The 14,960-nt window shown below is 40.5% G+C and overlaps 1 protein-coding gene across 2 annotated transcripts in view; it reads right to left on the bottom strand.

Moving 5' to 3' along the window:
- CRYBG1 (crystallin beta-gamma domain containing 1) overlaps positions 1 to 14,960 on the bottom strand; it is a gene marked incomplete at its 5' end in the record, with an annotated part of 164,128 nt that overhangs the window by 59,641 nt on the left and 89,527 nt on the right. The window contains one exon of one of the 2 annotated variants that reach the window (XM_084890516.1): positions 10,109 to 10,126. The exons of the other annotated variant lie outside the window; for it this stretch is intronic. Within the exon in view, the coding sequence (XP_084746642.1) occupies positions 10,109 to 10,111 (3 nt within the window). Of the gene's footprint in view, positions 1 to 10,108; positions 10,127 to 14,960 lie in introns of those variants that run through there. 2 annotated transcript variants of the gene reach the window in all.

The following is a 14,960-nucleotide window of genomic DNA, read 5'->3' as shown; positions in this document are numbered from 1 at the left end:
TACTAAATATAATTTAACTGCTTCTTAATGATTCTGGAGATAGAACTATGGACCTCTGTTATTTCATTTGTGCTGTAATAGTGATTTCTTCCAGGACTGCTACAGTGAGTGCAGACTAACGCTTGCACAAGCTAAAACTCCATTTAGTAGTAAGAGCTCTATGCAAAGAAATATGAAATTACTACATTTGGACATTTTTTATCTGTGGTACAATTTCAAATGGTGGGACCAATAACACCCTACATCAGAACTCCATTGTCACTGTTCCCCAGTAACCCCTGTGCTGTGTCTAATACTGCTCAGCATCCCAATGCCCGTCCCACACCCCCCATCTCTGACACTCACTATGGCTTTCCTTGTGTTTTTGTTTTGTTTTGTTCTAATCTCTTCTCTGTCCTTTCAACTTCAGGTGACACATACTTTCCTACTTAACAACCTCAATGTTTGTTTGTTTGTTTGTTTTTCTAATGCTTCCACCTCAAGCTGAACAACCATCATATCCCATCACATAAAATCACAGGATACCAGGGAGTCAAAGAATAGTGACAGACTGGGGTTTTTAATTTTCAGGCTTAACAGTGTTCTGAAAGAGAGGAATTATTGAATATGAAAAACAACATTTATGAAATAATTACATGTTCATTTTCCAAAAGTATCTTCCACCCTTACAGAGGATTTAATGTAAAAGGTTTCCTTTAAGAAATAGATCCCCAGTTCCAGGTAAATCTGTCTTTCAGACATTTATTGTTTGATAGAAACAGAGTGAAATCTGATAGTTTAAAGCCACAGACATTTAGTCAATCAGAAAGGAAGATAAGATCATAGAATGTTTGAATTGTAGGATTACTTATTCATTCCACTAATAACTATGGAGAGTCTGCTTTGTGCCAGAATTTTCTCCTCACCTTAAAGAGGCAAACTGTGGCCCAAATTATTTTCCCCAAGATAAAAGTGAGGCTTTTCGAAGTTAGCTCAGTTTCTAAAAGTTGGTTGTCATTTGAAATTACACCATTCGAAAAACAACATTTTACTTATTAGAATATGATTTATATGCCTCTACCATGAACGCACTGACTGCGCAGAGTATATTACATCCATGTGGGTGATCACTCCCAGGCCTTGCCAATAATAGATGTGACGGAGCACAGCAGAGGCGCTCTCACTGACTGTGGAGTGCTGTCTTTAGAAGGCGTTAACTCTGAAAGCCCCGTGTGCCAGATATTTCCGTTTCCTCACCCTTTTTCTGTGGCCCAAGCTTTTGACCATGATGGGCTAGGCCAGTGGTCGGCAAACTCATTAGTCAACAGAGCCAAATATCAACAGTACAACAATTGAAATTTCTTTTGAGAGCCAATTTTTTAAAACTTAAACTTCTTCTAACGCCACTTCTTCAAAATAGTCTCATCCAGGCCGTGGTATTTTGTGGAAGAGCCGCACTCCAGGGGCCTAAGAGCTGCATGTGGCTCTCGAGCCGCAGTTTGGGGCTAGAGAAACTGACTCTCTTACTCTTGGGCTTGGTTTGGTTTAGCCAGTGGAAGGCACTGGCAGAACTGAAGAGAGACGAGTGGGTTGAAGTGGGTTTTCCCCTCCTCTCTCTGTCCTGAGGCTCTGAGTTGGGTGTAGCTGGTTTACTATGGTGTCTGCCAGGCAGCCCGCCTCTGCAGCCACACTTCTCTCTCCAGGTTCCAGTAATTGCTTCTTCCGCTTGCCCTGTCAGACCCAGGATGGAGAGGGTACTAGCCTGGAGTTGCTTCCCTGTCCTTCGCTTGCGGCAGAACCAGGTTTTGTGGTGCGTGAAGCATAAATAATTTTGAGAGCTCTCTAAGAACAAGAACATAAAATATTGGGTGACAGACTTAGGGCAGAGCCTTGGAAGCGGCCATGTGAGCAAAGAACCCTGAAGCTTAAGCTTCTTCCACCTCTCGTTTTCCTTAGAACCTGCCCACACTTGTCAACAGCCCTCATTACCTTTCTCAGTAACTCTGGTTACGTGTGCCGTTTCCTGTGTTGGAAACTAATATTCACTGTCTGTCTAACATGTAACGCAGAATGTTTCCCTATATGTAAATTGAACAGTTTCTCAAACATCTTTTTCTCACAAAGATAACTATCATGTTGAATTGATGTGCTTTATAGTAGAGATGCATAATACTAATTTGGTGAATATTTTCTTTCTTGTATGTAACTAAGAGGAGATACAGGAATTTGAAATTTATAGAAACTATTTCTTATTGCAAAGGACCTGAATAGACACTTCTCCAAAGAGCACAGATGGCCAGTAGACATATGAAAAGATGCTCAAAGTCACTAATCATCTGAATGAGACATCACAATGAGACATCACCTCACACCTGTCAGAATGGCTATCATCAATAAATCAGTAAAAGACAAGAGTTGGTGAGGATGTGGAGAAAAGGGAACTGCTGTGCACTTTTGGTGGGAATGCAGATTGGAGCAGCCACTGTGGAAAAGAGTATGGAATTTCCTTAAAAAAATAAAAGTGGAACTGCCTTGTGACCCAGAGATTTCACTTCTGGAGAAACCCAAAACACTGATTCAACACGCACCCCTATGTTCACTGCAGCATTATTTACAATAGCCAAGGTTTGGAAGCAGCCCAAGGCACATCAGTAGATGAGAGGATTAAAAATATAAATTGCACGATGGAATTCTACTTGTCCATAAAAAAGAAGAAAATCTTGCCTTTTGTGATAGCAAGAAGATCCTAGAGGACATAATGCTCAGTGAAATAAACTAGTCAGAGAAAGACAAATACTATATGAATTCACTTATATGTGGGATCTAATGAACAAAACAAACAAAATAGAAACAAACTCAGATACAGAGAACAGACTGACAACTGTCAGAAGGGAAACAGATGAAGGGATTAAGCAAAAAAAAAAAAAAAAAAAAAAAACAACGTACAAACTCATGGACACAAACAACAGTATGGTGATTATCAGATGGGAAGGGGAGGGGGAAAGTAGAAAAGGGAAAAAGGAGAGATAAATGGTAATGGAAGGAAACCAGACTTTTGATGGTGAGCACTCAATGCAATGTGCAGAATTGTACACTTATGATCACATCTTCAATGTGCCATGATTAGAATAAAGAAAACAAGCAGGATGTGTGGGAGGGAGGGTGGGGGGCAAAAAAAAAAAAAAATCAATAAAATATATTAAAAAAAAAAAAAAAAAAGAAAACAAGCAAAAGTCTACCTTTTAAAAAATCTTTCCCCCCAGATCATAACATATAGCATATATGCAAATGGGTAGAGAGAGCCCTTTTGGATCGCCCTTTGTGAAATAGTATTTCATTTTCTATAACCTTATCCTTGTTTATCCTTCATAGCACTTATCATTTCCTGTTGTGCACTCTTCTTCATATTTCTGCACTATACTTCATATTTATTGGTATTTTTTTAATGTCTTTTCTTAAAGAATGTTAGCTGCATGATGACAAGAATGTAGTCCTTAACCCTTCACCAATTCATGGTACCAAGAGGCACCTCAACCGTATTCTCCAGAAATCCCTCATTCTCTCACTCATGAACAAGTCTGAGCCAAAAACAGTGTGCAGGAGAACAACCAATGGCTTGGCTGCAATAAAGGACTTCGGAAGTCCCCAGTGAACAATTGTCAGACAGGAATAAAGGCCTGCCTCTGTCCTTCTCAAGTGATTCCCCCCAAACCCAGTTTCTGAATTACTCATTCTCTGGATCGTTTTGAGGCTTACATTGAGACAGGCCAGTAAGCCAGGACAAGCAAAATAAGACACCGAGACTGATAGTTAAATAAGCAGTTTGCAGCCACCTAGTAAATCCTATCTTCCCTAAACCAAGGACACTTAAGAGTAAATGGGACATTTATAATACCTTTTAAAAAATACTTTTAACAATAAAGATAAATTTTTAAAAAGTAAATGGTTTGCACTTCTCCCCAACCAGAAAGTATATGTGCTGCCAAAGTGAGCACAATCCCCAACCAGAAAGTAAATAGCTTATATCACCCTACCAAAGGAGCAGAAATCCAATTAGTGCCATTTGCCAACCACACCCAAGGACAGGTGAAGTTAAGAGAATAAACCTCATTTTGGTGCATTAGCATAAAGCTGATGAATATTCTACTGATCTTCCCCTAATACCTCCCCTAAATGCCCAGCCTTTAAAACCCCTCACAATCGAATGTCCCAGAGTACACTTTCCCTCCCAGGAGCACATCTGTGCCTCTCTCCCCCACACCCCTTTTACCCCTTAGGCACTCAACTCCCAAACTCTACATCTCTTAAATTCTAAGGGATCCCAGAGGCTTGCAATCAGAGCAGCAATAGGCAGCGGCAGCTCATCTCCAGGAAACCCCTTGCACCTGTTCCCAAGGCTCCCTTCTCTCTGACTTCTTAGTTCACCAAACATCAGTGATGAGAGAGAATCATTGATCGGCTGCCTCCTGCATGCCCTGTACTGGGGATTGAGTCTGAAACCCGGGCATGTGCCGTTGACTGGAATCAAACCTGGGATCTTTCAGTCCGCAGGCCGATGCTCTATCCACTGAGCCAAACCAGGTAGGGCACTGTCCCAAGCTTGAAAAAATGTCCTCCAAAATTCACCTGGACTTGTGTTGCAAAATTTTTCCTGCATGAAGCCAAGAACCCACACACTAGTGGCCAGCTCTGGGCAGACCTGCGGAGGCCCATTTTCCAGTAACAAAATGATATGTTTGTCAAACACCTAGCACAGTATCTCAGGAAGAGACAAGGAATGGAAAAGAAGAGCTTAAAGGAAAATAAAAGAAATATAGTTTCTTACTGGAAAGTCAGAATATATAAACCAATATAATGAAGAAGATAAAATTACCCTTTATGTATCCCAAAAACCAATACTATATTTTTTTCTTTTTGGCAGATTATATAACATCATGTTGTATATGCTGTTTGGTATATTGTTATGGCATTATATAATGTCATTTTGTATATGCTATTTGGTATATTGTTCTTTTGCTGAAGACATGTTGATAAATACATATCTATAATAGTATTTTTAATGGTTACACTGAGTTCCATTATGTCAACATAGCACAATGCCTACAGGTGTTCATTTATGTTATTTTCCTCCCCCCCCCCCCTAATATATGTTTATTGATTTTAGAGTGGAAGGGAGAGGGAGAGAAATAGAAACATCAATGATGAGAGACAAGCATTGATTGGCTGCCTCCTGCACATGCCCCACACTGGGGATTGAGCCCGAAACCTGGGCATGTGCCCTGGACCGGAACTGAACCTGGGACCCTTCAGTCCGCAGGCCAATGCTCTATCTACTGAGTAAAACCGGCTACGGCTCATTTATGTTATTTTCAATTCATTGCAGACTGCAGAGAAGATATTTGTAGCTTACCTTTTCACATATTCCTAACTATTTCCATAAGATACATTCCTAATTAGTAATCAAGAAATGAAAAGAGCCGAAACCGGTTTGGCTCAATGGATAGAGCGTCGGCTTGGGGACTGAAGGATCCCGGGTTCGATTCCGGTCAAGGGCATGTAAGCTGGTTGCGGGCATATCCCCAGTAGAGGGTGTGCAAGAGGCAGCTGATCAATGACTCTCTCTCATCGATGTTTCTAACTCTGTATCTCTCTCCCTTCCTCTCTGTACAAAATCAATAAAATATATTAAACAAAAAAAAAAGAAATGAAAAGAAAAACCATTGTCCGGCTGGTGTGGTTCAGTAGTTGAGCATCAACCCATGAATGAAGAGGTCACAGGTTGTGGAGTCCATCCCAGTGATGGGTGTGCAAAAGGCAATCAATTGATGTTTCTCTCTCATGGATTTATATTTTTCTATCTCTCTCTCTTCCCTCTCTCTAAAATCAATTATAAAAGGGGGTGGGGGGAGAAAAGGAAAACCATAATGAGATATCTTTACACACCCACCATATTGGAAAATAGTTAATAGAGAGAATGTGAAGCAATAGGAACTGTGATTAGAATGTAAATTGGCACCACTACTTTGGAAAACACTTGGCATTATGTAACATGCATATTCTATGAGCAAGCAATTCCTCTCGGTGTAGTCCCTAGAGCAGCAGTTCTCAAAAGTTGTTTTAGGACCCCTTGACACTTATAAAAATTAAGGACCTCAAGAGCCTTTGTTTAGGTAGGCTATATCTACCATTACTTATCAGGTTAGACATTAAAACTGAGCAATTTTTAAAGTTCAGCACTACTCAGGCCACATTTTGTTAACATCAGAATGTCATGTTGCCTTTGGCTCTCTACTGCACACTTGTGAGAGCATGAGCAGGGAAGGCTAATAGCATCTCAGCATTATTATAAAAATAGTTTTGACATATGGACACCTCTGAAAGATCTCAGGAAGCCCCAAGGGTTCCCAGGTCTCACTTTGAGAACTGCTGCCCTCCGGAAGCTCATAAACACCTTTTCAGTACATATGCACAAGAATGTGCACAGCAGTGCTGCTTGTAATGGCTCCCAACAAGAAACAGATCCAGATCTCATCAACAGTAAAAAATAAATCAATTGACTGTAGTGCATTTATAAAATAGAATAGAGATATAGAAATGAATGAACTTCAGTTGCACACAATTGATAGATGAATTTTAAGAACATAATGTTGATCAAAAGAATGCACACAAAAATGAGAACATAAATATATAATTCCATTATGTGAAAGACAGGAAAACTAGTTTGCATTGTCTTGGGATATATTCTTAGTGGCTCTCCCTTGTGGGGTAGAGCCTCTCTTTAATTTTTTTATATTTTATTCATCATGATTTTTTCCCCCATTAACTTTTCTTTTTAAAAACATTTCAATAAAACATTAATTATCTTGATTACTGAGGTGTTTGGCACCCTCTTAATCTTTGCTCCTAAGGTGAGTGCCCACTCCCCTCACCCTGGTACTGGTCCTGGTGATGAGGGAGGAATGGGAGGGGTGATCAGAAACAGACCTCAAGAGATGCTATTTCTTGACCTGTGCCTAGTTATACCAGTGCTTGTTTTTTAAATATTCATTACATCTTCTACTTATATTTTATACACTTTTCTGATGCATGCTACGTTTTACAATAAAGCATTTCTTTATGTGTGTTTTTTTAATGGCATCAAACATGTTTTATATATTTATTGGCATTTTTAAAAACTTTGGGCATTTTATTTATAAGCCAAGACTTGGCCTTTTATTTTTACTCTTCTGTGATTTATTTCAGCTAACAATTCTTTTTTTAAAAATATATATATATTTTTTATTCATTTCAGAAAGGAAGGGAGAGAGAGAAACATCAATGAAGAGAGAAGATCACTGATTAGCTGCCTCTTGCATGCCCCCTATTGGGAATTGACCCACAACCCATGCATGTGCCCTGACAAGGAATCGAACCATGACCTCCTGGTTCATAGGCTGACACTCAACCACCAAGCCACACTGACTGGGCTCACCTAACAATTCTTAAGAAACAACTATGAGCCAAGGACCTCATAACAGTCCTAAAGGTGGTAACTGTCATAATTATCTCCCACTTGATAAAACTGCCGGGCAAAAAATAATTTAAGTGATTTGCCTAAGGTCATGCACAGCTGGTGGGACCAGAGGATGGACATTCCTCTCCTATTTCCTGCTCTGGCCCCTTTGGTGGGGAGGCAGAGGAGGAGGGGTACACGGATGGGAAATGGACAGTGGAAACCCACGAGTAGGGCTGGGAGGGGCAGCTCCAAAGGAGCCCAGAGAATAGCACTGGAAATATCCAACTGGGGAGAAATTCACCTTCAGCTCATGGGACCTGTACATTATGGGCTCTCATTCGGTGTCTGATATCTTTCTCCACTCCATGGGTCTTCTGGCCCTCTCACTCCTCTGCTTCCTGCCCTCAGGAAAATCCACTTGATTTCTCCCAGTGGAATTTAATCCAATTCTTCACTCCTCCACTAGATTGTCCTGGGGGGATAGGGAGTCTGTGAGAAAGTTGCTGCTCCCTCAGATTTGCAAAGTCAAACATTGCATCACCCTCTCACAGCTCTGTTCCTGGCAGGCAGCGTGAGCCCGGATGCCTCCTCTCTGCCTCAGCTTGCAGGTTTGGATTGCATTTTGCAAACACGAGTCCTGTCCAGGCTTGAGGCGGACAAGCCTGTGCATCCAGGTTGAGCGCTGCCCTAGTTCTGTTTTGCCTGGAGACACTGCCAGCAGGTTCCTGCCCACTTCAACATTTGAATGAAAATGAAAATGTCAGTCTCACTGGCCACTATTACTACCTGCAGAGCCTTCCATGCACCTTTATTTCATATTGCAGGAAAATTAAGGGAGAAACAACCTTCAAAATGATCAGCCTGGCCGATATATCTTCTCCTGCAGTTCTACCCCCACTACTCCAGCTTGCTTACCAATAAAAGAAGGCTAGAGCTCAATTAATCTGTGTAGTACATTTCTTTTTAAAATTTATTTTTAAAATATATTTTATTGATTTTTTACAGAGAGGAAGGGAGAGATAGAGAATTAGAAATATCGATGAGAAAGGAACATTGATCAGCTGCCTCCTGCACACCCCCCACCGGGGATGTGCCCGAAACCAAGGTACATGCCCTTGACCGGAATCAAACCTGGGACCCTTCAGTCTGCAGGTCGATGCTCTATCCACTGAGCCAAACAGGTTTTGGCTGTGTAGTACATTTCTTAGATATTTATGATTAAGCCTTAAAAAATGATTGACCAAAATGTCATAAAATTCATTTATTAAACTTAAAATGCTTTTTGGAGGGTCATAGTCAAGATGCTCTTAAACCTAGGGTTTACTCTTTTAAAATTTGCCAGATCATTTGATTTTTATTTTATTTATTAATTTTTTGTTTTGATTTGTTTTTGTTAATCCTCACCCAAGGATATTTTCCATGGATTTTTAGAGAGAGTGGAAGGGATGGGGAGAGGCAGAGAGAGAGAAACATCGATGTAAGAGAGACAGATCAATTGGTTGCCTCCCACATGAGCCCCGGCCAGGGCTGGGGATCAGATCAAGCCTGCAACTGAGGTAGGTGGCCTTAACTGGAATCAACCCAGGACTCTTCAGTCCACGGGCCGACGCTCTATCCACTGAACCAAATTAGCTAGGGTGCCAAATCGTCTAAAAAAGGCATTTCTTATAAAAACACAAGGTGTTAAATATGTGAAGATTAGGGGCTCATCTCTTAATGTAAAGACTATTTGACAGAGTAATTATGAAGCTATTGTCACTAAAATATCAAGGAAAGAAAATGGTGGCAGTAATGTCCAACTCATATTTGGGGTTTTATATTTATGCCTCTATGATCAAACTAGTGAGCAACATTTAATAGACCTTACATAAACCTATTTTTCTTAAAAGTTTACAAGATTGCTTTTTTCTTATAACTTATTTTAAGCCATAGCACTTCTTGAATAATGGGGTTGTAAGAAGCTGAGGCCCATAAATATCTGTGTTCTAACAAAACCTCGTTTGGGGAAAGTATGTGCAATACATAATAACTTGTTATGGGGACAACGCCCACTGGAGAGCACATTTGAAAGACAACCTACATTTTAAAATAATGTGTAACAGAGTTCTACGTTCTCGTACCATGAAGACAAATAAAGATCATTCCTTACTCTCAATACAATGCTTCCCAAGGAGTGTATTCCAAGGGGCTGGACATCAGTTTGCCCTTGACATTCGGAAAAGAGGCGGGGAGAAAAGATTTTTTTTTTTTTAACTGAAGGTGAGGGGAGGAGAGGATTAACTAAATTCTTTATAGCACTCTCAACAACAGGTCTATAGAACAGAACTGGCAGGTGGAACTAACTCAAATATAATAACTCAAACACAGCTTGTCAAAGATTACCGGCAATATTTTGAAGATCACATACTGGGCCTTTTCACTTCTACTTCAAGCCAAAGTCCCCCAGGGTACTCAGCCTCCCATTCTATTCCTTCTACTCACTATTGCTTACATTTCTTTTTAAGCCCAGAGAATATGCCAGCTCTTGACAATAAACACATTGTGAAGTTAATGGATGTCATTAATAATACAACGTAAGTTCAAAAGAAAGTCTGAGTCAATGAAGAGATAACAAAAGTCCAGTTAGTGTCTTACCATGATATTGCTTCTTTTCTGCTTTCTAGAGAACCACCAAGAGAATATGAGAAGAAAAATGCAGCTGTTCAGGCATTACCAATATCAATCTTCTGACTTCTCAAAATAGCCCTTCCAGTCTTCCTCCTTCCAGCCTGCCCAGTTTAACTCTCACCAGCTCCCTCTCCAGCCCTGCTGCTCCCTCCCAGAGGCTGAGCTGAATGACAGATACTGACTGTTATGGGGAAAGCACTTTTAATAAGGGTGTGTTTGATTCAAGGGTTGTAAGGGTTAAAGAGGTGCGCCCTTTTTGGGGTGTGACACTGAGCCATAGTGGCTGAGAAGGCAGCAGAGGAAGTTTTGAGAAAGTTTTCCTGCATGCATTAAACTATATGGAAACTCTGAACACAGGGAATAGGAAGTAGATAAAATAAGAAGAGTATTTTAGCTTTAATTTTCTTTTTTCTAGTGAACGTTAACTTTTTTAATGCTGAGTTTTTTCTGGGTCTTGTTTTAACTCCAGCTTTTGTATAGTTATGCTTTTTAAAAAAGATATAAGTTGCCCTAACCAGTTTGGCTCAGTGGATAGAGCTTCGGTCTGTAATAACCAGTGATGTTAAACATCTTTTCATATGTGTATATTTGTAGCTCTTCTTTGGAGAAATGTCTATTCAAGTTCTTTGCTCATTTTCAAAATCAGAATATTTGTTTCTTTTGTTTTTGAGTAAGAAAGCTATTCTTTTTTAAAAATGTATTGATTAATTAGAGAGAGAAACATCAATTTGTTCCACTTATTTATTCAGTCATTAGTTGATTTTTTAAAAAGATTTTGTATTGATTTTTGCAGAGAGAGAAAGGGAGAGAGCAAAACACCAATCTATTGATTTTCTTGTATGTGCCTCTACCAGGATCCAGCCTGCAACCCAGCCATGTGCCCTGACCAGGAATCAAACCAGCAACCTTTGGCACATGGAACAATGCTTCAACCACTGAGCCACACAGGCCAGGGCCATTGGTTGATTCTTTTATGGGCCCTCAGGGGGGATTGAACCTACAAACTTAGCTTATTGGGATGATGCTCTAACCAACTGAGCTACCTGGCCAGGGCAGAAAGCTATTCTTTTTTCTTCTTTTTTTTAGTTTTTATATTTATTTGTTTGTTTGTGTGTTTGTTTATTGTCTAAGTTTTACATATGTCTCCTTTCCCCCCAATTTACATTCCCACCTCCGCCCCCACCCCCCACCCCGCCCCAGCCATTCCCACTCCTGGCAAGCCCCATTGGCAGAGAGCTATTCTTAAGGAGAGTTATAAGAAGTAATAACTATACCTATTTTTAAAATGTATTACAAATTTATCTAGGCTTGGCAGAAAACAATTCACTTTTTGCTTGGCAGAAAACAATTCATTTCCTCTATATTGTCTATGTAAAAAGATAAAATTTGAATAGTTTGAGAGTTAAAATCTCCTAAAGAAAAAAGGAAGTTATCTTAAATAATCACTCAAAAATATTAAAAGGTGCCCATCTGGTGTAGCTCAGAGGTTGAGGTGTGATTCCCAGTCAGGAAACATGCCCAGGTTGTGGGCTAGATCCCCAGTGGGGGATGTGCAGGAGGCAGCTAATCAATGATTCTCTCTCATTGTTGATGTTTCTATGTCTCTCTCCCTGCCCCTCTCTCTAAATTCAATGAAAACATTTAGAAATATTAAAAGGTTATTTCTGAAAACTCAATGGTCATTTGCCAACCATGACTACACATCCGTGGTTACAGAGGGCTCTCATAATTCATTTATTCATTCAATAGCATTTATTTGTTGCCAGCTGTATGTTAGTTTCTGCAGATTCAAGGATGAAAAGACAGTCTCTGCCACCAAGGAACTCACAATTTGAGATAAAAAGAAAGGAAGGAAGATAGATGTGTGAAGGAGGGTAAGGTGATGTTATTGTTTAGAGGTATGTATGGGATGCAGTGGGCATATGATAATAGCTACCATTTATGGCTGAGCTGTGTAGAAAAAGTAGTGCTTTAGCACTAGCTGGTTTGGCTCAGTGCATGGAGTGTCGGGTTGTGGACGGAAAGGCCCCGGGATTGATTACGGTCAAGGGAACATACGTCGGTTGCAGACTCAATTCCTGGCCCTTGTTGGGGGAAGTGTGGGAGGCAACCAATTGATGTGTCTCTCTCACATCAATGTTTCTCTCCCTCTCTGTTTATCCCCCTTCCTTCATCTCTCCTAAAAATCTATGGAAAATATCCTTGGATGAGGATTTTTTAAAAAGTAGTACTTTATTGAAGGGGTCACATTTGAATTAATAATTAAAATGCATGCATCCTAGCACTGGACTTTTCTTTCTTTGTTTCTTTCTTTATAAAGAAGTGTTATGACTGGTAACAGATAAAACCCTTATAATCTAATATTAATTCTGTGGAAATCATTTATATTAAAAACATTTATGGTATTTAGTTCTTTGGCTATACATATTCTTGACAACATAATCTGAAAATAAGAATTTTTCTACTGATCCAACCTGGATAGAAAAAAAAAAATGAAATAATTACCATCTTCCTACTGTAGGGTACCTACAACATATTCACTATGTAAAGGATAGAGAGTATAAGGCTTATATTGACTTCTAGAAGTTTATAGACTTGTCTATAAAACAACCAATGTGCACACAGGCGTATAATTAAATGCTAAAATGTGCAGAAGAAACATGTGTAATGCTTTAAGAGTTCAAAGAGTAAAAGGCCAGTGAGGGTGCGCCAGAAGACCACAGGAAGGGCAAGCCTTGAAAGATAGATTTAACGAGACAAGAGTTGAGGACTGGCATTCCAGGTGAGGGGAAGAGCCTGCAGAAAGGCTATATAGTGACATCTGGCAGAGGGGGCTCACGGGAGTGATGAGACATGTTAGAGGCTGGTGGGACAAGTAAGTGGAAGGTTGAATAAATGAGATTAACCTAGGTTGGGGAGGGCCTTGCCTGGCATGTCAGGAAGGTGGGAAGCTGTGGGAAACATGAGACCTTTTCAGGTTCCTGAGCAAGGAGGATGTGATCCAAGCCGTGTTGAAGGAAGACAAGCAAGGCAGCCTTTGGTGGACCCAGCTGGTCAGGGACCCGAAGTGAAGGACCACAAATTGTGGAAATAGAAGAAAAAGAAGACTGATGGAAAGAATCCAAAGCACCTCTTAACGTCATCTCAAGGCCTGTGCGAACGCTGGGGAAGTGCCATTGGAGGGGTCAGGAGACTGGCTTGGGTCCTGGTGACCTTAAGAGACAGTTAATATTTCCAAATGGAAATGTCCACAAACCACGCAGAGTGGGCCTAGAACTCATTTTCATTCTCAGAGTTATACCTCTGTATTTTCTCTGAACTCTAAACCAGCCTCATATGAGATCACATTTGGGTAGGTAAAATTTATATAAGTGACAGTTTATAACTGGCATTGTTGGCTCTAACCTAGGGCAATAAGTGACATTATTTCCCGTAAAAGACACATTTCTCTGAGGCCAGTTTTGATCAGGAGTCATCCCTTTTGCAGGAAGCCTCTGCACTGGAGGTTCCTGCTGAGCCACCTTGCAGTGAGTTCATTAATAAGCCTAAGTAATAATTACTCTGACATGACCGTGGTTACTTCATCTTCTTATTTAAATAAAGTGTTTTGGGAGAAAAAAGGTTTATGCTTTGTGATTATCATAATGAATGAAATAAAAACAGCAAACCAATGAAATCCTCTGACAGGAGAAGACTTCATTAAATCCACATCCCGCAGAGATGAGAGGAAGAGCTGCCAGTTTTAATTATTTTTTCAGGCTCACTCGGGTATAGTATCATTTCATTAGTACTAGTACACATTCTTTTTAAAAGTGAGCATTGAGCCCAGCTGGTGTGGCTCAGTGGTTGAGCATCGATCTATGAATCAGGAGGTCACAGTTGGGTTCATGATCAGGGCTCATGCCTTGGTTTCAGGCTCGATCCCCAGTGTGGGGCATACATACAGGAGGCAGCCGATCAATGAGTCCTGCTCATCACTGATGTTTCTATCTCCCTCTCCCTCTCCCATCCTCTCTGAAATCAATAATAATAATTAAAAAAAAGTGTTGTTGTTTTTTAAAAGCGAACACTGAAAAAACGGTCATGTGCTCTGCTTACCACTAGCAACAGGGCTTTCCCCGGGGTATGGGGAAAGGCATGGGAATTTGGCCACACCTTCTCCTGCCTACACCTCAGTCAAATTCCCCACCAGTCATTTCAGCTTTGAGGACTTTTGCCACACACTCATTCTTCCTCTACCTGTGTGAGTCTGAATTCTGGAGCAGGAAGCAGGTTTGGGTGAAAAATTCCTGTCCCAGACAGACTCCATGACTGGATCCTGGCAGAGCACAGAGGTGGGGCTGGATGCAAAAGAAAGCAGAATTGCTAACCCTTGACTTTCCTCCCACATTGGTTGGCCCTGCCCTGCCGTATCACTTTAGAAAAAAAATCATGTAAACATATTTCAGCGATTAGTCACTGGCGGTGTGCATATAAATAAGTAGAGAGCGTGTGTTCACAGGGCCCAACACATCTTCCCAGGGCAATAGTCAGTATGTGAGCTTTAAAGATTTCTAAAAGAAACCATCTTTAAATTGCTATCTTTTATTTATTTTTTTTATCTACTCAATCTATTATTACATTAGCTTTCTACTAGTTCTTCTTTCATGACCCCCTGGTGAGATGTTCCCCTCATAAACTGAACTACAGGATTTTCTTCCTGTCGTAAGTCAGAGCATGTTGAAATCCTCCCAAGGCTTCCACTATGTTGAGAAAGAAATTCAAAGTTCTTACAAGCCCCTGTGTGATTTGAGCCCTGCCTACCTCTCTGCTAGGCTCT

The sequence above is a fragment of the Pipistrellus hanaki genome (assembly GCF_964339955.1).
Source record: "Pipistrellus hanaki genome assembly, chromosome: 7".
Classification (NCBI taxonomy): domain Eukaryota; kingdom Metazoa; phylum Chordata; class Mammalia; order Chiroptera; family Vespertilionidae; genus Pipistrellus; species Pipistrellus hanaki.
The sequence above is the reverse complement of the archived record's forward strand: the minus strand, read 5'-3'. Positions and strand labels throughout refer to the sequence as shown.